Raw genomic sequence first — 25,427 nt, 5'->3', positions numbered from 1 at the left:
GAGACAGTTATTAAGTGAGTTTGGCCCCGTTTTACGATCTCTCTTGCTGCCGTTGTTAAGCGAATCACGATTCGTTCAGTTAGTAACCCGGTTAAGGAAGTGTCAGAAGGTTCGCAAAAGGGCATCGTGTATACCCAGGACACTGCAACTGTCAAAAGTACATGCCAGTTGCCAAGCCTCTTAATCACGTGACACACACACACACCCAAGGATGCTGCCACAGTCTTAAGTGTGAAACCCTTAAGACTAAGTCGCTTTTTTTCAGTGCCTTCATAACTTCACTAAATGAACTGTTGTAAATCAAGGACTAGCTGAATTATCTGTTTCAAAGGGGATTTGACATTTCCCAGAGCCTGAGATTCTATACTTGTAAGTGCCCTGTGTGAGTTGTTGCACCTTTAAACACAACACTATCGAAATGCAGAAACTTTCTGTTGGTTTTTTCCCCCCCTAAATCCTTCCTAAGCCTGGGCAAAATAATGGGTGGAAATTAAAAAATAAAAACGAGGAAGTCAGCAGAAATACTTGACCAGTTCAACCTCACAGGGTCATTTTATTTTATTTTATTTTATTTTATTTTATTTTATTTTATTTTATTTTATTTTATTTTATTTATTTATTTATTTATTATTTATTTATTTATTTATTTATTTATTTCCTTAAATCCTCCTTGGGTTGTAGAGTGTACTTGACCAGTTCAACCTCACAGAGTCATTTTCTTTTTTCTTTCTCTTTCTTTCTTTCTTTCCTTCCTTCCTTCCTTCCTTCCTTCCTTCCTTCCTTAAATCCTCCTTGGGTTGTAGAGTGTACTTGACCAGTTCAACCTCACAGTCATTTTCTTTTTTCTTTCTTTCTCTTTCTTTCTTTCTTTCTTTCTATCTATCTATCTATCTTTCCTTCCTTCCTTAAATCTTCCTTGGGTTGTAGAGTGTACTTGACCAGTTTAACCTCACAGAGTCATTTTCTTTTTTCTTTCTCTTTCTTTCTTTCCTTCCTTCCTTCCTTCCTTCCTTCCTTCCTTCCTTCCTTCCTTCCTTAAATCCTCCTTGGGTTGTAGAGTGTACTTGACCAGTTCAACCTCACAGTCATTTTCTTTTTTCTTTCTTTCTCTTTCTTTCTTTCTTTCTTTCTTTCTTTCTTTCTTTCTTTCTATCTATCTATCTATCTATCTTCCCTTCCTTCCTTAAATCTTCCTTGGGTTGTAGAGTGTACTTGACCAGTTTAACCTCACAGAGTCATTTTCTTTTTTCTTTCTCTTTCTTTCTTTCCTTCCTTCCTTCCTTCCTTCCTTCCTTCCTTCCTTCCTTCCTTAAATCCTCCTTGGGTTGTAGAGTGTACTTGACCAGTTCAACCTCACAGTCATTTTCTTTTTTCTTTCTTTCTCTTTCTTTCTTCCTTTCTTTCTTTCTTTCTTTCTTTCTTTCTATCTATCTATCTATCTATCTATCTATCTATCTATCTATCTATCTATCTATCTATCTATCTTTCCTTCCTTCCTTAAATCTTCCTTGGGTTGTAGAGTGTACTTGACCAGTTTAACCTCACAGAGTCATTTTCTTTTCTTTCTTTCTTTCTTTCTTTCTTTCTTTCTTTCTTTCTTTCTTTCTTTCTTTCTTTCTTTCTTTCCTTTCTTAAATCCTCCTTGGGTTGTAGAGTGTGACACTGTGAGTCCAGGGTTAAGAGGTCAGCAGAGATCACCTAAAGGGGAAGCCTTAACATATATTTTTTTAAAACAACTCTCCTCTTGCATGTAAGTAAACGAATCCTCTAATCCCGCTCTCAACCTCTCTGGTTACTCAACCATAAATCACTCCGAAGACATGGCTTTTCCTGTGGGAATCGCTGGCTCAGGAGGGGGGCTATTAAGTCTGGACCCCCCCGAACTATTTGCAACAGCCAAGCATCGGCTTTCTGCAGGCTTCCTTGATGAGTTTAAATTACAGGAGCATGGATGCTAACAGGCTTTGCATTGTTTCCCTCCCTCTTTGCCTCTTTTTAAAAAGACTTTTGCGGGATCCTAGCACACAGAAAAAGCCAAGTTCAAGATGAATTCACTTCCTTGCAGCCAGCCCAATAATCTTCCATGCCTGTTTCTGAAACCAGAATACGAAAAGAGCTTGTGCTCTTTTAAGAATTTAAGAATTAAGAATTTGAAGGAGTCTAGTGGTTATTTTTTTTTGTTAACCACAAAGATCATCGCGTAGAAAAATTAAAAAGTGTAAATATAGACTGTTACCCACAATTCAAGGGGGGGGGGAGAGAGAAATGGATTTGGTTTTGAGAGCGATGTAAATTGTTTTAAACTTGTGCTCTTTTAAGAATTTAAGAATTAAGAATTTGAAGGAGTCTAGTGGTTTTTTTTTTTTTTTTTTGTTAACCACAATGATCATCGCGTAGAAAAATTAAAAAGTGTAAATATAGACTGTTACCTACAATTCGGGGGGGGGGGGAGAGAAATGGATTTGGTTTTGAGAGCGATGTAAATTGTTTTAAACTTGTGCTCTTTTAAGAATTTAAGAATTAAGAATTTGAAGGAGCCTAGTGGTTATTTTTTTTTTGTTAACCGCAAAGATCATAGAAAAATTAAAAAGTGTAAATATAGACTGTTACCCACAATGGTGTGGGAGGGGAGAGAAATGGATTTGGTTTTGAGAGCGATGTAAATTGTTTTAAACTGGCAGATTAACCGAAAGGAGGATTGGTGGGGGGATGATAGCAGTGTTCCAGTATTTGAGGGTCTGCCCCAAAGAAGACTTATTTTCCAAAGCCCCCCGAGGGCAGGGCGAGAAGCAATGGATGGAAACTAATCAAGGAGAGAAGCAAACTGGAATTGAGGAGGAATTTCCTAACAGTGAGGACCATTTGCCAGTGGAACAACTTGCCACCAGAAGTTGATGGTGCCCCATCACTGGGAAGTTTTTAAGAAGAGACTGGACAGCCGCTTGTCTGAAATGGCGTGGGGTCTCCTGCTTGAGCAAGGGGTTGGACTAGAAGACCTCAAACGTCCCTTCCAGCTCTATTCTGATTGATTGGTTTTATTTGGTCCCCTTTCTGTTCCCCAGCTTGGCATTCTACTAGTAAATGATTCATTTCTCTCATGGAAGAAGAGGTTGGCACCTCGGCATTGTCATCGTGACCGGTCAGCCTGGTCTCCAGCTCTTTGCTTGTTATCCTGCCCAACCTCGTTCTGTGCCAACATAATTTGGAATTTAGCACTTGATCAAATCAGACACGGAGCCAATGGTTTTACCCTGAATGGAAGAGCCCAGGGCAGACAAATGTATGGAGCTATTGTTTCGCCAGAGCAAAATGCTCGAGAGGGTTAGGAAAGATATAAGTTCTTTTTTGAAGTATAATGTAGATGTAAAGTTATAGAGGAATGTACATCTCAACCATCGTTTCCGAGACTTCAAACAATTGATTCAGACCAAGAGTGAGTCAAGAATGGGGGAGGCTGGAGTTAAATGAAATCATATAAATTTGACAGACAGACAGACAGACAAAATGGGTAGATAGATATGACAGAGAAAGAGAGAGAGACTTCGAACTACTTTCTCACTTTGAATGTACACTATAATCGGCATACATTAAAATGAAATTTCATTCCATGCAGCTCTGGAAGGGAGGGAGGGAGGGAGGGAGGAAGGAAGGAAGGAAGGAAGGAAGGAAGGAAGGAAGGAAGGAAGGAAGGAAGGAAGGAAGGAAGGATGGATGGATGGATGGATTAAGGGAGGGAGGAGAAAGATGGGTGGTCAATTAATTTTATATATAAAAGAAAAGGAAGGAAGGAAGGAAGGAAGGAAGGAAGGAAGGAAGGAAGGAAGGAAAGATTAAGGGAGGGAGGAGAAAGATGGGTGATCAATTAATTTTATATATAAAAGAAAAGGAAGGAAGGAAAGAAAGAAAGATTAAGGGAGGGAGGAGAAAGATGGGTGGTCAATTAATTTTATATATAAAAGAAAGGAAGGAAGAAAGGAACAAACAAATGAACGAAGGAACGAAGGAAGGAAAGAAAGGTGGGTGGGTAGTCAATACATTTTATATAAAAGAAAGAGAGAGAGAGAGAGAGAGAAAAATGAAGGAAGGAAGGAAAGAAAGAAAAGATAGAAAGAAAGAAAAGAAAAGAAAGAAAGAAAGAAAGAAAGAAAGAAAGAAAGAAAGAAGTACAATTAGAGTTTATTTCAGTTGGGTCTTTAAATTGGGAGTTTAAGTCAAGCACAAAGGGGAGGGTCTTTCATCATTCAGTTATACCCACCGTCTTGCCCCCCTCCCAGCCCAGGAATGGCCCTGCAGTACCTTGGATCTGGGCGGGAAGGTTACCAGCATATCCCCCCCCCTCTCTTTCACAAATACATCGGTGGATTCCTGAAGGGTCCCAGCAGGGATCCAATGTTCTTGAGCTTGTTAGAGGCAGATGCACAAAGTTCTTTGCTAATTAACTCCTGGATTTGCTGTGTGATTTCAGGAACTTACTGGAAAGTTGCCAAGGGAGTATCCCCTCAACCCCGGGGAGGAGCCCCCCATCGTGAGAAGAAGAATCGGTACTTCTTTTAAACTGGATGAACAGAAAATGCTGCCCAAGGGAGAGGTAAAGACCCCCTCTGCGTTATCCTGTCCAAATATTTGGTTGCTACCAGGCTCTGGAAAATCCAGCCATCCTCTCATCTGTCCTTTTCTGTCCTCCTTTTGTCCATCCATTTATTGCTATACTAAGAGTTCATACTGGCGGGTGAGGGAGCCCCAGCGGACGTGAAGCACAACCCCAAAACAGATCTTCTTGATATATATATATATACACACATACATACATACACACATACACACACATACACAATAATAACTGATTATAGTTATTTTCATCATATTCATGCTAACAATTATCATTTTATTCTTATCTCAATACATTGTCTATTCTTCTTTTTATCTTCTTCTTTTATTTCCAATTTCCTTTTTTATTCTTTAACCATTGATAAATTACCTCCCATATCATGTAATAAAATCAGATCGTTCTTTCTCCTTAATTGCCAATGTTAGTCTATTCATTTCTGCACATTCTGATATTTTCCTAACCCCCTTCTCTTCAGTTGGAATCTCTTCACATTTCCAATATTTGTGCAAATACAATTCTAGCTGCAGTTAATATTTGAATAATTAAACACGTCTTCTCTTTATTATAGGTTTCAGGTAATATCCCCAACACAAAAATGTTTCTGGTTTTAATTCAATACGTCGTTTTATCCTCCTTCCCAACAATATCTAGTAATTCTTTGCTTCTGCACATGTCCACCACATATGGTAGTAAGATCCAGGTAACTGGTGACATTTCCAGCATTTAGCAGATTTGTCTTTAAACCTCTTTGCCAACCTCGCCAATGGAAAATGCCATCTATAAAGCATCTTATATAAATTCTCTTCGGAGAATTTCTTCTGAAGGTGTCTCTTATCTGCGTTAAGGATAGTAGAGCTTTTTTCTCCTGGGATACACACATGAATTTTTAAAAAAAGATTTGAAAGAAGTTGATGCTTATATTGTGGGCCTGCCTTTTTAAGACTTCAATCCTGTACTGTTTGCCTGCCTGTGTTTTAATTAATTCTGATAAAACCACAGACATTGCCAAGGCAATAAAACCTTGCTTTGTTTCACATGAAGAAGGGGTGTGAGATGGATGGCTTTAGCCTTACAAACGTTACATTTTTTAGCTGCACCTCAAAGTGGGATTGTAACAAACCCAGATCCGTTTTTGCAGAATCACATAAGGCTGATGGGTTTTTTAAAAAACTTTTTATTTGCTTGGAAAGTTCAATGGTTGTTAAGGCTTTTTAAAGCCCTTTTAGAAGTTTTGGACTCTTAGAACCGGGGTGTGAACTTCATCTACAGTTCAAAGATCAAATGCACTTTTTTTTAAAAAAAAAAAGCTTGAGTGGTGCTTTTAAATCCTTCGATGCTTTTCATCCTTCGGTGCTTTTCATCCTTCGCTTTCTGTGGATGTGGGAGATTTTTTTTGGAGGGAGGTAGAACAGGAGTGTAGGAGTGGATGGGAAGGAGAAAACTGGCTGTAGCATTTAGGCATCCCGTGAAATGCATATTTAATCAGCTCACTGTTGACAGAGATTATAAAATCTTCAAAGCAAAACTTTTAAGCACCGACAAATAATAGCCTTTTGGCCAATCGCGACAAGAGAAGAGCTGAGTCATTCTAAACATCAAAAGAGCTTTTTGAGATGAGCCAAAGAGAGCCGCATTACCTTGATGAAGGATGAAGTCGAACCAAGTCCCTTCTTTTCAGCTGCGCTTGGATAAACCCAAATAGGGAATCTCTCTTTGATGTGCAAAAATCAGTTTCACGGCTTCCAAAACCCGCGGCGTGATTAGGAATGAAGGGGATCGTTCCCAATCGAGGAGAGAAGCAACCTTAGAACTCAGGAGAAATTTCCTAACAGTGAGAACAATCAAACAAGTGGAACCTGCTTCCCTCCAGAAGTTGTGTTATTCCACCTCTGGGGGTTTCCTAGATCTGGAATGGTATATACCCGGGATGGCGAACCTATGGCACGCGTGTCACAGGTGGCACGCAGAGCCATTTGTCAGGGCACGCGAGGCGTTGCTGTCAGCTGGCCTTCGCACATGCGCGCCCTGGCCAGCTGAGTTCAGCCTTTTTTTAAAGCCATTTTTCGCCCTCCCCAGGCTCCAGAGTTTTTAAGAGCCGAGGTGGCGCAGTGGTTAAATGCAGCACTGCAGGCTACTTCAGCTGACTGCAGTTCTGCAGTTCGGCTGTTCAAATCTCACCAGCTCAGGGTTGACTCAGCCTTCCATCCTTCCGAGGTGGGTAAAATGAGGACCCGGATTGTTGTTGGGGGCGATATGCTGACTCTGTAAACCGCTTAGAGTGGGCTGAAAGCCCTATGAAGCGGTATATAAGTCTTAACTGCTATTGCTATTGATCCAATGTCAATCCTGTGGAACTAGCCCCGTGGAAGGCCTTGAGAAATTGGACCGTTGAAACGTCTTTCCTCTTGGACAGGAAGCTGAGCTGGAGCGCTTGGAAAGAGAATTCGCCATCCAGTCCCAGATCACGGAAGCTGCTCGACGCCTGGCCAGCGAGCCCAACGTCACCAAGAAGCTGAAGAAGCAGAGAAAGACCTCGTACCTGAATGCCCTGAAGAAGCTCCAGGAGATTGAAAATTCCATCAACGAGTACCGCATCCGATCGGGGAAGAAGCCCACCCAAAGAGCTTCGCTGATCATCGATGGTAAAGGCAGTTTATTTTATTTTATTTTATTTATTTGTCTTGTATGCCGCCCACTCCCGGAGGACTCCGGGCGGCTCACAAAAGACAAGGGAAAGGGGGAAAACTAGACAAAGACAACATATTAAAAACAAGCCAACATTCACAATTTCCGTGGAGGTAGATGTTTCTCAGACCCCCCAGCCTGCTGGAACAGCCAGGACTTGGTGGCTTTGCGGAAGGCCGGGAGGGTAGCAAGGGTCCGGATCTCGACAGGGAGCTCGTTCCAGAGGGCCGGAGCTGCAACAGAGAAGGCTCTCCCCCCAGGGAGAGTTGACCTTCTGTGATCTCCTGAGACTTCCTTTAGATGGGATGGGGGTTTAGAGGTTGGTAGATCCCATGGGTCTCGTAGGCCCTTGCAATACAATGCAATAGCAGAGTTGGAAGGGACCTTGGAAGTCTTCTAGCCCAACCCCCTGCCTAGGCAGGAAACCCTTTCAGGCCGCTTGACGAAATAATGGAGAAACCTCCTATCTGGAGATTCTCAAAAGTAGGAGTTAAGGAAGCCTACCAGATGACTATCTCAGGTTCATGGCCCAGCACCTCTTCAACCCCTCTGCAACTAGCCACATGGGTATTAAATTCAGGAAATGACTATAGGAAGCAGGGCTCGAATGCAATTACGGATTGCAAGTCTGTCTTTTTTTATGGGTTTGCAGCAGTGGTGAAATGTGAAAATTTTTGCCACCAGTTCTCTGGGCTCGGTGGACGTGGCTTGGTGGTGGTGGGGGTTTCATGTGACTGGGTGGGCCTGGCCAACTTTTTTTTATTTTTAAAGCATTTATTACTACCTATTTGCCAGAATCGGTAGTAAAAAAAATGCTTTAAGAAGTGGGGAAAAAAGGTTCAGCTGTGAACGGCTTCTACTGTACTGCCATAAAGTGGCTTTTACTGTGCAGCACAGTGGAGTTGTCACAGTACTCCACAAGGGGGCACCGTCTGGTAAGCGGGGGAAATCCAACATTAGAAATTAGGTTTGGTTCGGAATTTTTTCCCCCTATAAGTAAATACTGGGTTATCAGCTAGTTGATGATAAATAGGCCTATCAGAGGCTATTTATCATCAATGAATTTCATTGTTTAGGGGTAGTAGTCAAAGTATCATCTCCATGTCCTGCCTGAATTTTCTGGAAATGTTTGTAGATGAGAAACAGGATGGTGGAGAAACCTTGGGGAAATAGGTGGCCTTTCATCTTTGCTGTCCCACATCCTCTAGAGTCCCTGGCCACTGGCAAGACTTGCTAGGGTAGTTGGGAGTTATAGTACAGCAAAAGCCAGAGGACACCCATCCTTCAGCTAATGGGATGGGTCCGAAGGAAGATAGCGCGTCTTTCATTATCTGACTTTTGGGCTATCAACGCCGACTCCACTTCCTTGTTGACGGGATCTTCTCTGTGGTCTCTTGTCTTCCTAGATGGGAACATTGCCAGCGAAGATAGCTCCCTCTCCGATGCTCTTGTTCTGGAAGACGGTATGTAAAAAATTGTGGAGCCTTATTATCTTTTGCATTTGATAAGAATCAGTGGTGAGTGATAAGAATCAGTGGTGAGACTCAAAAATTGTTACTACCGGTTCTATGGGTGTGGCTTGGTGGGCATGGCGGGGGAAGGATACTGTAAAATCTCCATTCCCACCCCACTCCAGGGGAAGGACACTGGAAAATCTCCAATGATCTAACTGTCTCACCCATTTTCGTGTGATCTATATCTTGAGTTGGGTTATAGGAAGTGAGAGCAGGAGCTTATCTGCAGATCTTCTATCATAGAGGCATCAGTCTAAAATCCTTACGTAGCTGCAAGCAAAGTAAACCCAATTCCCTTTGAGTACTATTGGCCATTGTCTAACTCTAACTACTGTATTCTTCGGACAATAAGACGCAGCGGAGTATAAGATGCACCTTAGTTTTGGAGGAGGAAAATAATAATAAAAAAGTGCTTCCTCTGCCTACCAGCATCCATGGCATGCACCTGGCTAGCGTCCTGTCAGTGTGTGAGAGAGTTGAGGGCTGTTTGGAAACAAGCAGTATTTGTTGTGTGAGCAACAAGGAAGGAGACAGCAAGGACCCTGGGCGTGGCTTGTTTTGTACTAAAGCTGCATGCTGTGCTGGTATCTGAAACTAAAAGTGAAAGTGAAACTTCTCTCTTCTGCTGAACTACCACGTTGGAAAACCTGCTTTTGGTATTGTATATTTACTTCATGAGTTACATTACATATCAAGAGAAGTTATTGAACCCTGCTGAATCGGTTACTTGTGCTGTGCTTTCTGAATGTGATGGCTGCTGCAAAATCTGACACGTCCTTGCAGCAAATAGAGAACAGCCCGGTCAGCTTCAGCTCATTATTGCAGCCTGATTCAGCACGAGCAGCTGATTGGCGGGTGGACCGGCCTCCCGGAATACCAACAATCAGCTGTTCCAGGCCGCAGGGATGGCCGCAGACCATCGCCTCCTCCGGGCCTCGTGTTTTTGGCTACATTCGGTGTATAAGACTCACCCAAATTTTCACCCTCTTTTGGGGGGATAGGGAAGTGCGTCACAGTCCGAAAAATACAGAGATGCTGACTGCTAGTTGAGAAGATTTCTCTGTCAGTTTGATTGATCCTTCGTGCCTGACGCTGCTTCTCCTTCCATTCCAGAAGACTGCCCGGTTACCAGCACGATATCCCCCTTACAATCACCTCACAAAGGGCTCCCTCCTCGGCCACCCTTGCACAACAGGCCTCCCCCTCCACAGTCCCTGGAGGGTCTCCGGCAAATGCACTACCACAGGAATGACTACGACAAATCCCCCATTAAGCCCAAGATGTGGACCGAGTCTTCCTTGGACGAACCTTACGAGAAGGTGAAGAAGCGTTCTTCTCACAGCCATTCCAGGTGAGTCCAGAGCAGGAAGAGGCGGGCCTTCCATCAATCATTGGAGGACTTTATAGTAATGTTTTGGTAGAAATAAAGCATTCCAGGGTCGTGCTACTGTCTATCTGAAGGTTGCGGGACGCGGTGGCACAGCTAAGATGCTGAGCTTTTCGATCAGAAAGGTTGGCAGTTTGGCGGTTCGAATCCCTAGCGCTGCGTAACGGAGTGAGCTCCCGTTCCTTGTCCCAGCTTCTGCCAACCTAGCAGTTCGAAAGCAAGTAAAAAAATGCAAGTAGAGAAATAGGGACCACCTTTGGTGGGAAAGGAACAGCGTTCCGTGCGCCTTCGGCGTTGAGTCATGCCGGCCACATGACCACGGAGATGTCTTCCGACAGCGCTGGCTCTTTGGCTTTGAAACGGAGATGAGCACCGCCCCCTAGAGTCGGGAACGACTAGCACGTATGTGTGAGGGGAGCCTTTACCTTTTTACCGGAAGGGTGTTCCATCTGCATAAGTAGAGATTGTGTCCATTTAGCGTCGTATGTAAAATAAAAGAGGGTGTTTTGAATTCTTCGTTGTCTTTCGTTTGCATTAGTCACAAGCGGTTTCCCAGCACCGGAAGTTGTGTGGAAGGTGGAGGAAGTAACTCTCTTCAGAACAGTCCAGTGAGGAATCTTCCCCATTGGAACACCCAATCCAGCATGCCGTCGACACCGGATCTACGTGTGCGCAGTCCCCATTATGTCCATTCCACCAGGTGAGTGCTCCCCTCTCTTCCTCCTCTTCTGTTGGTCTTCCGGCATAAACTCTTTTAATCCAGGTTCATAGAAACGGAGAAGTTGTACTTGAAATGCTTTGACATCAACGTGGGTTGTTTCCATCCAGAGCCGTGGTGGCGCAGTGGTGAGAATGTAGCATTGCAGGCTAATTCTGCCAATGGCCAGGAGTTCGATCCTGACTGGCTCAAGGTTGACTCAGCCTTCCATACTTCCAAGGTCTATAAAATGAGGACCCAGATTGTAGGGGGCAAGAGGCTGACTTTGTAAACAGCTTAGAGAGGGCTGCGAGGTGGTGTGTTAGTCTTAAGTGCTAAGTGCTAAGGAAGTAGCAATAGTAATAGCAGTTAAACTTATATACCGCTTCATAGGGCTTTCAGCCCTCTCTAAGTGGTTTACAGAGTCAGCAAATTGCCCCCAACAACAATCCGGGTCCTCATTTTACCCACCTCGGAAGGATGGAAGGCTGAGTCAACCCTGAGCAGGTGAGATTAGAACAGCCGAACTGCAGAACTGCAGTCAGCTGAAGTAGCCTGCAGTGCTGCATTTAACCACTGCACCACCTCGGCTCTCTAGTGGTGTTGCACAGTGATTAGACTGCAGTATTGCAGGCCAACTCTGCTGACTGCCAGGAGTTCGATCCTGACCGGCTCAAGCCTTCCGTCCTTCTGAGGTGGGTGAAATGAGGACCCAGATTGTTGGAGGGCAAGAGGCTGACTCTGCAAACCGCTTAGAGAGGGCTGTGAAGCTCTGTGAAGCGGTGTATAAGTCTATTGCTATATGCTGTAATTACCCCAAAGGCCAATTTCCACCGAGAGAAATCCCTTTGTAGCGATGTTTAAAATCTTAATTTGTTTTCCGCCTTTCTGTTTCTCTGGCCTTACAGATCGGTGGACATTAGCCCTACGAGACTGCATTGTTTAGTTCAGCACTTTAGACACCGGAGTTCTAGTTTAGAGTCACAAGGGAAGCTTCTCGGCTCGGAAAACGAGACGGGGAGCCCTGACTTCTACACCCCAAGGACTCGTAGCAGTAATGGGTCGGACCCCATGGATGACTGCTCCTCCTGTACGAGCCACTCCAGCTCCGAGCATTACTACCCGGCTCAGATGAATGCAAATTATTCCACCCTGGCGGAGGACTCTCCCTCCAAAGCTCGCGAGCGCCAGAGGCAGCGGCACAAGTCGGCCGGAAATCTCGTCTGCTCCAATTCGGGAAGTATGCCCAACCTGGCTGCTGGGAACGGGAACGGCCATCACGGCGTCTACCTGCACAGCCAAAGCCAGCCTTCCTCCCAGTACAGGATCAAAGAATACCCGCTGTACATCGAAGGGAGCTCGACGCCAGTGGTGGTGCGCAGCCTCGAAAACGACCAGGAGGGACACTACAGCGTGAAAGCACAGTTTAAAACGTCCAATTCGTACACGGCGGGGGGCATGTTTAAGGAGAACTGGCACGGAGACGAAGTGGACTCCATCCGGTTGACGCCTTCCCGGTCTCAGATCATAAGGACTCCTTCGTTGGGTAGAGACGGACATGAAAAGGGATCGGGGAGGGCTGGGGTCTCGGATGAGCTCAGACTATGGTACCAGCGCTCCACAGCCCCCCACAAAGACCACAGCCGGTTGTCGCACACAAGCTCCACTTCGTCGGACAGCAGCTCCCAATACAGTAGCTCCTCTCAAAGCACCTTCGTGGCGCACAGTAAGGTAACCAGGATGCCTCCCATGTGCAAAGCAACGTCAGGTAAGAGGGAGAAATTCTGGGCCCAGGTGGCATTTAAACCAGGTTGAATGAATAAATCCCGGGTCTCTCTGACGGGGCAGGGAGACATAACGTCAGGGAATTGTGCAGCAGTTGGCCAAAAATGAAGTCATAGACACTGATACGAACTTGTAGTTTATATAAATAAATATATTTAACATCTATATTAGCGTAGTCAGGCACATCACTCCAACACAAGGTAAATCGTGAGGTAAATCACAGAGCACTGTACAGGGCACACAAAGAAGGAAAAAGGGCGGGGGGGGAAAGGGACTCCCCCTTTTTTCCCACCTTTTTTCTTAACGTATGCTCTGTAAGCTGTTCTTTGATTTACCTCACAATTTACCTCACGACAGTGTTGAGTCTTCCTGCAACCAATCATAACGTAGACTGCCTCAGGCAGGAGCCCGCACTCTCCAACCAATCAACTCTGACGGTGTGTTCTGGCCCATTGTACACTTTACTATTCCAGCTATTAAATTAAACATACCAGAACAACTCGGTAAATAGGCCGAAGTAATTTCTTTATTGTCGATCGCTTCTTTTACAAGAATCTCACCAGATAAGGGCCTCCCTAGACTGCCTTATGTCATTCCTCCCACAGAGTGACTCCATATTGGCACATCTCTTTACTCCCTTCTCTCCTTTAGCCAACGATTCCACCACACAATGTAACATAAAAAGTAAACTCTGTGGAGATTCCCGATCAACCAAACTGCCAAAGCTGCTTTCCCAAAAGGCAACTGGACTTTCTTGGGGGGTCTTTTGTTTTCCTTTGAAAAGGTTTCACTTCTCATCCAAGAAGCTTCTTCAGTTCTGACTGAATGGCGGAGAACGGAAGGATTTAGTTTATCCCTCGCGATCCTCTGATCCATGGAATGCTAACGACCAGATCAGGGCAAGGAATATACTAAATCCTTCCCTTCTCCACCATTCAGTTGGAACTGAAGAAGCTTCTTGGATGAGAAGTGAAACCTTTTCAAGCAAAAGAACAAGAAAGTCCAGTTGCCTCTTGAAAAAAGCACCTTTGGGACGGCCATGCCCTTGATAACGAGGAGTTACTTGTCTGCCTTCGGTGTAAAGCAGAATGAGCCTGCGGGAAGCAAGCAGCGAGTCCCTACAAAGAGGTTACTCCTTGGCTCAAACGTCAAGGCAGAGGCCGAGCGACTTCGAATTCTGATTTTCATTCTGATCTCAAATAAACTATTCTGCCTCAGCCTCGGCTCCTACACAAATCATCGTATATCATGTAGATGACATGCCCACTCAGAGCGTTATTTAGATAAGAAACTAAGTGCTTAGAGCGGTGATTTAAAGCTAGAAGTAGATTAAGGATTGGTGCCACCGCTGTAATTAACAGTTTCTCAAATGTGTAAGGACTTGAAAGCTGTTTGAAAGTCACCCACCGCGCGATTCCCCCCAACACAAACAGCATCTTAGCTAATAATTACGTTTGGTTAATACTTACATATCCAGTCTTTTATTTACACAGCCAATTAGAGACTCAGCACCCCAGCTGGGGTGGAAGGAATGAGGAGGGAGTAAAACATAAATAAATAAATAAAAGCCGAAAATGTCCACATTAAATGTGGGAATTAGTCCACGTGCATGTAGAATGTCTGGAGTTCCAGGCTGCGTTAACGGAAGGACAGAATCACGATCACGTGAAGTGTTGGTACGGCTTTACAAAGCTTTAGTAAGACCACACTGGGAGTACAGGCAGCCTGAAAAGCCTACAATTTCCGCTGCTAAATGAGACAGCCGTTAAGTGAATTTTACCCCCCTATTATATGACTTTTCTAGTCACAGTTGTTAAGTGAATCACTGCAGTAAGTAAGATGGTTGCAAAACCATGTTGACTTTCTGCTCTGACAGATTTTTCCTTTTTCTCCATTTGGTGCAGATGAAGTGTCTAAAACAGTGTTTCTCAACCTTGGCAACTTGAAGATGTCTGGACTTCAACTCCCAGAATTCCCCAGCCAGCATTCGCTGGCTGGGGAATTCTGGGAGTTGAAGTCCAGACATCTTCAAGTTGCCAAGGTTGAGAAACACTGGTCTAAAACAACAACCACAACTGCACATCCATTACCCTCAATAACACACATACTAGCCTTGCATTAAGTAAATTTTGGCTTGCATTAACTATGCCCCGGTATGGATTTAACATCATCATCTTCATTTAATGTCTCAATAATCCCTTGCAGGGGGGAGTCTGGGCAATTGAATGCAAGTAGCAGAGAGTTTTACTGGCCAGATGCCCTTCCTGTCGCCAGAACAGAGTTTTTGTTTAGCAGATGAAGTCTCATTGTGCCCAGAGGAAGAAATATCTCCCTCTACCTAGGATTGAACTTCTGATTATGAGGCGAGAGCTCCACCTCTAGGCCACTGCACCACTCGGTATCGGTTTCACAATTTTGCACAAATTCAAATATCGCATTAATCGAACCCCCCGCCTGGCGCGACCTGCCTACCTACACTCAAAACATATAGGACGGAAGTGGAAATTCAGCAGGTTCTGAGCAGTTCTGGAGAATCGGTAGCGGAAATTTTGAGTAGTTCGGAGAACCAAGGTGGTGCAGTGGTTAGGGTGCAGTACTGCAGGCCACTTCAGCTGACTGTTATCTGCAGTTCGGCGGTTCTAATCTCACCGGCTCAAGGTTGACTCAGCCTTCCATCCTTCCGAGGTGGGTGAAATGAGGACCCAGACTGTGGGGGCGATATGCTGACTCTGTAAACCGCTTAGAGAGGGCTGAAAGCCCTATGAAGCGGTATATAAGTCTAACTGCTATTGCTATCTATCTATCTATCTATCTTATCTATATCTATCTATATCTATCTCTCCCTCCCTCCCTCTCTCTATATCTATCTATCTATCTATCTATCTATCTATCTATCTATCTATCTATCTATCTATCTATCTATATCTATCTATATCTATCTCTCCCTCTCTCTATATCTATCTATCTATCTATCTATCTATCTATCTATCTATCTATCTATCTATCTGGGTGAAATGAGGACCCAGACTGTGGGGGCGATATGCTGACTCTGTAAACCGCTTAGAGAGGGCTGAAAGCCCTATGAAGCGGTATATAAGTCTAACTGCTATTGCTATCTATCTATCTATCTATCTATCTATCTATCTTATCTATATCTATCTATATCTATCTCTCCCTCCCTCCCTCTCTCTATATCTATCTCTCCCTCTCTCTATATCTATCTATCTATCTATCATCTATCTATCTATCTATCTATCTATATCTATCTATATCTATCTATATCTATCTCTCCCTCTCTCTATATCTATCTATCTATCTATCTATCTATCTATCTATCTATCTATCTATCTATCTATCTATCTATCTATCTATCTATCTATCTATCTATCTATCTGGGTGAAATGAGGACCCAGACTGTGGGGGCGATATGCTGACTCTGCAAACCGCTTAGAGAGGGCTGAAAGCCCTACGAAGCGGTATATAAGTCTAACTGCTATTGCTATTGCTAACCGATAAATACCGCCTCTGACTGGCCCCGCCTGCATCTATCCTCTGCCCCGCCCCCTGAGTCCCAGCTGATCGTGGAGGAAATGGGGATTTCGCAGTATCCTTCCCCTGCCACGCCCACCAAGCCACACCCACCAAGCCATGCCACGCCCATCAAGCCACTCCCACAGTAGTAAAAAAAACATTGAATCCCACCTCTGGTATAGGATCATTAACCATAACAGCATTTGATTTGGAAGGTCTGCGTCGCTGAAGGACTTGCAGAAATGAAATATGAACTTTTGTGACTTTTATTGAGACCGACAACCCGATTTGTGTGATTGATCAATCCGGCGAAACTCTCGCTGCTTTACATAAGAGTTTTTTAATGCTTCGTTTGCCCAGAAGGCAAACAAGCTTTTTTGCTTGTCAAGAGCTTCTAAAAGTCCATTTTTATTTTATTTTTTTTGCTGGTGAGATTATGCTCTACTAATTGCAGAACGCACGGCCCGGCTGGTGCCTCTTGCCGTTCATGAAACATTTAGTTATGCCCGTCGCGAACCCATCGGATTCCAACCCCAGACAGCCTGGCTCTGCTGAAGAGTTTTCATATTGTCTCAGCTGTCTGGAGTCGGAGCCGTCGGAGATATTGCTCCCTGCTAAAAATAAGCCGCTTTCGTGAGAAATTCGGCCCGTTTAATTAAAATTGAGCAGATGCAGAGAGAGGCCGAGAAGACCACAGGGATCACATAATCAAAGCCCCCCCCCCCCCGTTTTGCAATGCAAGACTCCGATCACAGCCACAACTGCCGCCTCAACTCTTTTCACTGTCCTTGAGGGCATGGACAGGAATGCAGGCAGGAAAACTCTACTCCCACCCACCCCCAATCAATCAATCAGAATAGAGCTGGAAGGGACCTTGGAGGTCTTCTAGTCCAACCCCCTGCTCAAGCAGGAGACCCTCTACCATTTCAGACAAGTGGCTGTCCAACCTCCTCTTAAAAACCTCCACCGATGGAGCACCCACAACTTCTGGAGGCAAGCAGTTCCACTGGTTAATTGTCCTCACTATTAGGAAATTTCTCCTTAGTTCTAGGTTGCTTCTCTGCTTGATTAGTTTCCACCCGTTGCTTCTTGTTCTGCCCTCAGGTGCCTTGGAGAATAGTTTGACTCCCTCTTCTTTGGGGCAACCCCTGAGATACAGGAAGGAAGGAAGGTGGGAAGGAAGGAAAGAAGGAAGGAGAGAAGGAAGAAAGGAAGGAAGGTGGGAAGGAAGGAAGCAGAGAAGAAAGGGAGGGAGGGAGGAAGCAAGGAGAGAAGGAGAGGAGGAGGGAAGGAAGGAGAGAAGGAAGGGAGGAGAGAAGGAAGGATCTCTCCTTGATTAGTTTCCACCCATTGCTTCTTGTTCTGCCTTCAGGTGCTTTGGAGAATAGCTTGACTCCCTCTTCTTTGGGGGCAACCCCTGAGATATTGGAAGACTGCTGTCATGTCTCCCCTGGTCCTTCTTTTCATTAAACCCAATTCCTGCAACCCCCTTGATATGTTCCACACCCACCCACCTTTCTGGTTCTCATATTGATATTGATTTTCCTTGTGTTCATTTGTCATTGTCTACTTTACTCTTCTATTGTTTTACTTCCGTTTACACAAATGTTTCGTTTTCCTTCCTTTGCGTTATTGTTAAACATCTAGAGGAAGGCGAGGTAGGCGGGCGAACAGATTTAACGAATAAATACATACAGTTAGTCCTTGGCATAAGTCACTCTTTTCAGTGGCGTTGTAACGTCAAACGGTCACTAAATGGGCTGTTGTAAATAGAGGAACTATCTGTAAATAAAAAAAGGAGGTTGGAACTGGCTGTTGAGTTGAAAGAGAGAGAGAGAAGGAGGGAGGGAGGAAGGAAGGAAGGAAGGAAAGAAGGAAGGAAAAGAGAGAGAGGGAGGGAAGAAGAGGGAGGGAGAGAAAGAAGGAAGGAAGGAAGACAGAGAGGGAGAGAGAGAGGGAAAAGAAAGAGAAAGGAAGGAAAGAGCGAGAGAGGGAAGGAGAGAGGAAAAAGAAAGGAAAGAAAGAAAGAAAGAAAGAGGGAGAGAGAGGAAGGAAGGAAAGAAAGAAAGAAAGAAAGAAAGAAAGAAAGAAGAAGGAAGGAAGGAAGGAGGAGGGAGGAAGAAAGAAAGAAAGAAAGAAAGAAGGAAGGAAGGAAGGAAGGAAGGAAGGAAGGAAGGAAGGAAGGAAAGGAAGGAAGGGAGGGAGAGAAAGAAAGAAAAGAAAGAAAGAAAGAAAGAAAGAAAGAAAGAAAGAAAGAAAGAAAGAAAGAAAGAAAGAAAGAAAGGGAACTTGCCATGGGTCACTTCATATTTAGAATCCAGCCAACAGGTCCTTCTTTCACAAACAGGAGAACCTCAACTTGATGTCTCCCTTGTTTTTCCAGCTGCCTTACCTCACCATCCGAGGACTTCAACCACCACCCCTAGTGATTGTGGGTCGCTGACCCCCAGCTGTCCACACCACATCTTAGCTTGGCAAACTGGGTGAGTTTTGGGTCCCTTGGGAAAGGGGGGGGACAAGGGCCAGGCACGGATTCCCCCTGTAAGCCCACCTGTTGAGATCACGTCTGGGCCAATGGAGCTCAACCTTTTCTTCACCAGGGTCCCCCTTTAAATAACCACCAACCCTCCCCAAGACTTAAGAGTTAAATCACAACATTTGTTGCGACCCTGCAACAAAATTGTACACACACACACACACACACACAGGAGTCCACGGACCACAGGTTGAGAAAGTCCGGTGTAGACTACGCACTCCTTTGCAATATTTTTTTTTAATTCTTCCACGGTGCACTCTCTGAATTAACATCTGGCGTCTCCAAATAATTGCAAAAGAAGAAAGGGGGAAAATGAAATCCACCAAAATAATGTTCCAATTCCCATTTACATGAGCTTCCCTGATTGTCCCCACAACAACCACAGTGCGGTTGTGTCAGGCAGAGATGTAGACCCACGGTGACGCTTGGAAGCCGACGGGGATATTTTGCACGTGGTACAGAGGCTGCTTGGGCCATAAATCTCAGGCGTTCCCAGAAAGGAAAGGGGATTGCCCGAGTTTTTAAAATCGGTGATATACATTTTGCTGGGAGTTTTCCAAAGGGGGGGATCCAGTTTTCTGAATGCTGCGATCCAGCTCACGCGCAAAGATTTCTAGAGAAGGAATCTGTGCGTGAACTTTTCCAGCGCTTGATCTGGGTTATATTTGCAGCTGGTTGCTAAAAAAAATAATAATCAAATAATAATACGTGATTTTGCACCCCTTGGGGAGGGGAAAAAACCCTCAGAAATATCTGACCTCTTAAAAAGGAGAAGATAAGATGTTCCTTACGCCCTTCCCCAATTCTTCCCGTGCAACTTCCAGCGTCCCGAACTGTCTCTAAGCAAATTTCCCTCCGTCACTAACTCCCTTTTGTCTTCCTGAAATGATTCCCTAACTCCTCCCACGACGGGTGTTGAATTTAGCTCTTTGCAAAGTTGTGTGTCCCTGCTTTCCTTTTAACATGGCTGATTCTGCTCTTTCTTCTCCCCCTTCCTTTCTCTCTCTCTCTCTCTCTCTCTCTCTCTCTCTCTCTCTTTCTGCTTTGGTTCCGCTTCGTTCAGAGATGCCAGAGGCAACTCACCCACTATGGATGAGTCTCAGTCTCCAACTCAGCCGAGTACTGATGATGATTAGAGGTATAGTGAGAGTTTGGGCTGTTTTGTTCCCCCCCCCCTACTCTGAACCCAGATTTCGTTCCCGCTCTGTTGTCCCTGTCGTTCTTTTGTGTCTCGAGCTTTCCACTATTTCTCTCGGGTGGGAGAAAAGGACCTCAAAACAATGTAGGGATTTGGACCCCAGAGCAGAATTTCTTAACTTTGGCAAGTTGAAGATGGGTGGACTTCAAGTCCCAGAATTCATGGGATGCCGGGGAGTTATGGGAAGCGAAGTTCATCCACGGTGGATGGAGAATTCTGGGAGTTGAAGTCCACCCAATGCCGGCTAGAGAATTATGGGAGATGAAATTCACTCAAGCTGGCTGGAGAATTATGGAAATTGGTCCCACAATGCCGGGCTAGAGAATTATGGGAAATGAAATCCACCTGTGCTGGCTGGGGAATTATGGAAGTTGAAGTCCACACCTCTTTAAATATCCAAGGTTGAGAAACTGGATTAGAGATTGCAACGCAAGAAAGCAGGAGCTTAAAGTAATGAGCAAAGTCTGGTCACCTTCATAGTCCAGAATATTGAACTGTACTAAGAGCACAACGATTTAGTCAATCTTGACTCCGGTGCAGAGAAATCACAATTTCCTTCTCTTATCCCGAGTAAACAGCAGGAAGTGTGCGGCATAAGTTTCCCCCTGGTGCCACAACGGTCACTTAAGAGTAGCAGGAAGAAATGTAGTGGGCGAAATGTTCAGTGTAACGGAGGAGCAAGAGAAGTGAAAAGAGAATCCTCTAGATTTGCTCTAACACAGTGGTTCCCAAACTTGGCAACTTTAAGACTTGTGGACTTCAACTCCCAGAATTCTGCAGAGCTGGCTGGAGAATTCTGGGAGTTGAAGTCCACAAGTCTTAAAGTTGCCAAGTTTGGGAACCACTGCTCTAACTCAATGCCCAACAAGCCAGGTGGAAGTGAACCAAACCACCTGTGGAAAAAAGCACTCGTAAATTGCATGTTCCACCCTTGACGTGCATGAATTTCTCCTTGCTGCCTCTCTCCGTCCTTGCTTTCCATTCCTTGTTGGTGTGTCCGTCAACTCTTGGCTTTTGCAACTTCTGGTGCTCCTCCCAGCTTGGCAGTTTCCTCGCAGGAGTTTCACTTCAAAGCTAGGTCAATGTCATTCATGGTAGCGCTGATGATGTTCCCTAGTTGGGTCATGAAATTTCTGCAAGAAGACACACCTCCCCGCCCTCAAGCACGGAGAGCACCGAGGACCACACGGGTCCAACCACGAGCTACCAATATTCTCTTCCCTTGGTCACAACCATCTTCTCCCAAAGGCTGAATGTGTCTTTATTTAGAGAAGAGGAAATAAGGTGGAGGGAAAAAGAGGAACCAGATTTTTCCGAAGGGGTTTCCTAGATGAATGGCTGGCAAGTCAAACAAGACCTCATTCCACCAGTGGGGGGTACCGGTGTCCAGGTGTGAGGGGGATCTGGGTGCAACATCTGTCACCCTCTTTGGGTACCAGCGTTCCATATATGGTTTTTTTTCCTCCGTGTCTCTTTCTTAGCTTGTTCTTAAGACTTGAGTTGAAAACGCGAACCCTTCTAAACAATGTAAGAAGTCCACCTGCTTCAGGGAAAAACAGTCTGTAGAGATTCTCCATCATCCAGGTTGTCCCACAGGTGTTTTTTCAGGAGGCAACTGGACTTCCTTGGGTTTTTTTCCCTTTTAAAGAAATCGTTCGCTATCATCTTTGCTCAAAACCAGACATGAACGCTGGTTTCCAGCAAAAACATCATAAATTGTAGTCAGAGGGACTTTGCAAACGGTCATAAATGCGAGCCGGTTGCTGAACACCCCAAATGTGGTCCCATTATTTTTTGGGGGGGGGAGGGGATGGGAAGAGCGGTTACCAGAATTTCAGAACTGGGTTGTAAGTAGCTTTGGAGGAAACCATTGTAAGTTTGGTCACTGTTGTGATCTATCGGCCCTCGGCCCCTCCAGCAACCGAATCAGAGGAGGAGGAGGAGGAGGAGGAGGAGGAGGAGGAGGAGGAGGAGGAGGAGGAGGAGGAGGAGGAGGAGGAGGAGGAGGAAGCATGGAAGTCAGAGTCAGGATCAGGGCAACCTGAGAGCTGTCAGAGAGAGGGGGGGTGGACACTGGGCAATCCATCAGCCCTCAGATGGAGAGTCAACAGCTCCCAGGTCTGGAGGTGGCTGATGAGGAAGAGGAGGAACACTGGGTCCAGTGCCTGACACAGGGATGCGCAGAAGGCAGAGGAGAGGAGAGCAGTGGAAATCTATGGGCCGGTCTTTGGGATGGAAGAGCCACCGCTGCTAGTGAAGCCCCACCCTAGCTCTGGGGATAAAAGGCAGGGGGCGGAGATGAATAGATTTTGGCAGAGGAGAGGAGAGCAGTGGAAATCTATGGGCCGGTCCTCGGGTCAGAAGAGCCACCGCTGCTAGCGAAACTCCACCCTAGCTCTGGGGATCAAAGGCAGGGGGCGGAGATGAATAGATGAGGCAGAGGAGAGGAGAGCAGTGGAAATCTATGGGCCGGTCCTTGGGACAGAAGAGCCACCGCTGCTGGAGAAGCCCCACCTGAGCTCTGGGGATCAAAGGCAGGGGGTGGAGATGAATAGATTTTGGCAGAGGAGAGGAGAGCAGTGGAAATCTATGGGCCGGTCCTCGGGTCAGAAGAGCCACCGCTGCTAGCGAAACTCCACCCTAGCTCTGGGGATAAAAGGCAGGGGGGGCGGAGATGAATAGATGTGACAAAATAATTATTCACCTTCCACCCAGGACTCGTTAGTGAGAGAGAAACTTTTACACGGGGGTTGCCAGCACTCCTAAGAAAGGAAAGTTGATTTAAATACAGGGGGTTTGTTGTGTTTGGGGAGGTGGGTCAGAACAGTCACTGAGCGATCCGTCGTTCCACCCGTAATGCAACGCGGACTAAATGCAAACTTCCATCTCCCCGCAGGAGCTACAGCGAGAGCTGCTACCTGGATTCTGCCCTCTATCCAGAGCTCTCTGACGTCCAGTGGTACGGACAGGACAAAGCCAAGCCTGGGACTCTAGTCTGACCTCAGCTGTTCCGATGCATCCATGCCATTTTTGGGGGGGTAAAAACGAAGAAGAAAATCACCTCACTGCCTCTTCATTTGCCTTATCCAGCTGCCCGACACACCAGCTTCAAGCGAAAAGCACTTTTGGCCACCGGACAAGTGAAGACGGTTATCCCCGAAGGAGCAATTGTCTCCGTAGGGCAAATCCCCCCCCCCCGCACACACACACACACCATTCTTCAGTCCCCGGTTCTGCACACACACACACTCGTTCCTCCCACCCACCCTGAGGGTGTCAAGGCGAGATAATCTGTGTGGCCCATCCAAACCTTTCCTGGGTTACCCTTCAGCGCGCAACAACGTATATATTCCGGCGTGAAGCGGTGAAATTGAAAATTCCCGTTTTGAAACGTAAAACGCAAAGCGGGCGTGAAGAAGGATGGCAAAACGCCCGTTTTTGGTTCGAAAGCAGGAGATCTGGCCACGCCACCTCACCACCAGGAGGCTGTGAGTTCGATCCTGGGTAGAGGCAGATATTTCTCTCTCTGGCCACACTAAGAATATCTCTGCTTGGTCTCCAGAGACGAGTGAGAAGAGGGTGAAAGATTTTGTTAACTTGCCCGAAGGACTTGCTTTTCTCTCAAATGGGGGTGTTTTTTTTTTAAGAAGCAGCAATAGTCTTTGTGATGCTCTTTTGAGGCCCAACAAATTTGGAACCATTTTAGATCAGGGAACGTATTTGCTGAACAAAACTCCGCATTGGTGACAGGAAAGGCATCTGGCCATTAAAACATTCTGCTAGCGCCATTCGGTTGCCCAGACTCCGCCCCGCAAGGGATTATTATTATGGGGTCGTTAAAAAAAGATGATGACCTTGATTAATAGACAAGAGTGGTGCGGCGGCCTAGAGGCAGAGCTCTCGCCTCACCACCAGGAGGCTGTGAGTTCAATCCTGGGTAGAGGCAGATATTTCTCTCTCTGGCCACACTAAGAATATCTCAGCTGAACAAAACTCCGCTCTGGCAACAGGAAAGGCATCTGGCCATTAAAACACTCTGCTAGTTCCATTCAGCGGCCTAGATTCCACCCCGCAGGGGATTATTATGGGATGGTTAAAAGAAGATGAATATAAGCCTAGAATCTGTTGGGAGAAACCAGTTGGGAGAACCGGGAGGCAGGCCAGGTTATGAGGAAGGGGAAATTTAGTAATTTTTGCAAATGGCAAGGGCACACTGTGATACGGCTTGGGAGAACTGTCCTCAAATGAAGTGGAAATGCCCCCCCAAATGCTCAGTGTTATCAAAACAAAACCCAACTTCAGACAAGGGAAGATCTCAAATTAAGGGATGAATTAAGGGAAGGTAGATCGGGAGATGAGGGACGTGGTCTCAGAAAGTATATTACCTATTACTAATCATAGGAAAAGCGGTTTGTGATTCCCCCCCTGGGGGGGGAGATTTTTCTTCCACGAACAAGAGATGATGGGGCCGAACTAAATTGACCTTCCCTCCGTTCCTAAAATCAACCGTCCGATGTTATTTCACCCACCTTGAATTCCAAAAACGGAGTTGTTGAGACAGAACAAGGGAGCAGACACCCGAGCCGTGATTTCTATGAATCTAGGAAGCCATCCGACATCCAAAAAGCCTCGATGGTTTTATTAAAAACCCAGATGACACCTCCATGGTCCCGGGCTGAGCATCTTCGGGAGCCCACGGGCGTCTCCACAAACCACCCTCTCTGCTCGTCTTGAGCATTATGAGCAAGAGCCAAAATCTGTCTTTTGGGGAGAGGGGGGGATACGCTTTCATTAGCCACCCCTGATCTGGCCAGCTCTCGAAGTCAGCAAGCCACGTGTCTCCGCCATGGTGCTACTGTGATTTTTTTTTTAATGGCCAGCCAGACAAACAAGGTCCCTGCCTTTCTTTGTGTGTGTGTGTGTGTGTGTGTTTGTGCGTCAGTTTGGCAATAGCAAAAAATTCAAGAGAGTCCAAAGAAAAACAACAAATAAATAAAAATGCCCACCAACAGCTTCCATTCGTAAACGAGGAGGAATAATCAGGAAAAAAGAAAATCAAAAGGAACTTGAAAGTGGCTCGCTCTTGAAGAAAACGGATCAGGGAAGGGACAAGGTTGCAGAGGGCGAACAGAAGAAAAAGTAGAGGCACCTGGTTGGATAATGTGAGGCTGGTCCTCGATTTGCAACAATTCGCTTAATGACCGAGGTTACAACCGCACTGGGAAAAAAAAAAGAGAGGCTTATGACTGTTTTTTCCACACTTCACGATCCCCGCACGGTCGAAATTCAGATGCTTGCCAACCGGGTTCATATTTATGACGGCCCCGGAGGTCACGGGATCCCCTTCGGCGACTTTCCGACGAGCCAAGTGAGAATGGGGAAGCTCAATCCACTTAACAACCGAGTTAACTCGCTTGGCGACTGCAATGATTCGCTTAACAAACGGGGCAGGGAAAGTCATAAAACGGGGCAGAGCCCCACCACT

General features: G+C 45.6%; 1 protein-coding gene across 4 annotated transcripts in view; it reads left to right on the top strand.

The window, feature by feature from the left end:
- Positions 1-22,987, top strand: part of FRMD4A (FERM domain containing 4A) — a 353,039-nt gene extending 330,052 nt beyond the window's left edge. For 3 of the 4 annotated variants that reach the window (XM_087722412.1, XM_087722411.1, XM_087722409.1), the window contains exons 16-23: positions 4,466-4,588; positions 7,023-7,251; positions 8,701-8,757; positions 9,922-10,159; positions 10,734-10,895; positions 11,801-12,660; positions 18,592-18,691; positions 22,839-22,987. In XM_087722412.1, coding sequence (XP_087578538.1) covers positions 4,466-4,588; positions 7,023-7,251; positions 8,701-8,757; positions 9,922-10,159; positions 10,734-10,895; positions 11,801-12,660; positions 18,592-18,691; positions 22,839-22,941 — 1,872 coding nt within the window. In that variant the 3' untranslated portion in view covers positions 22,942-22,987. Of the gene's footprint in view, positions 1-4,465; positions 4,589-7,022; positions 7,252-8,700; positions 8,758-9,921; positions 10,160-10,733; positions 10,896-11,800; positions 12,661-18,591; positions 18,692-19,807; positions 19,883-22,838 lie in introns of all 4 variants that reach the window. The other variant, XM_087722410.1, reaches the window with a different exon arrangement.
- Positions 22,988-25,427: the final 2,440 nt, after the last annotated feature.

This window comes from Thamnophis sirtalis, unplaced genomic scaffold (assembly GCF_051295495.1).
Source record: "Thamnophis sirtalis isolate CommonGarterSnake01/CBP01778 unplaced genomic scaffold, rThaSir2_p1.2 scaffold_9, whole genome shotgun sequence".
In the NCBI taxonomy this organism is placed as follows: Eukaryota; Metazoa; Chordata; class Lepidosauria; order Squamata; family Natricidae; genus Thamnophis; species Thamnophis sirtalis.
Note: the sequence above shows the minus strand (reverse complement) of the source record. Positions and strands in the feature narration are given on the sequence as shown.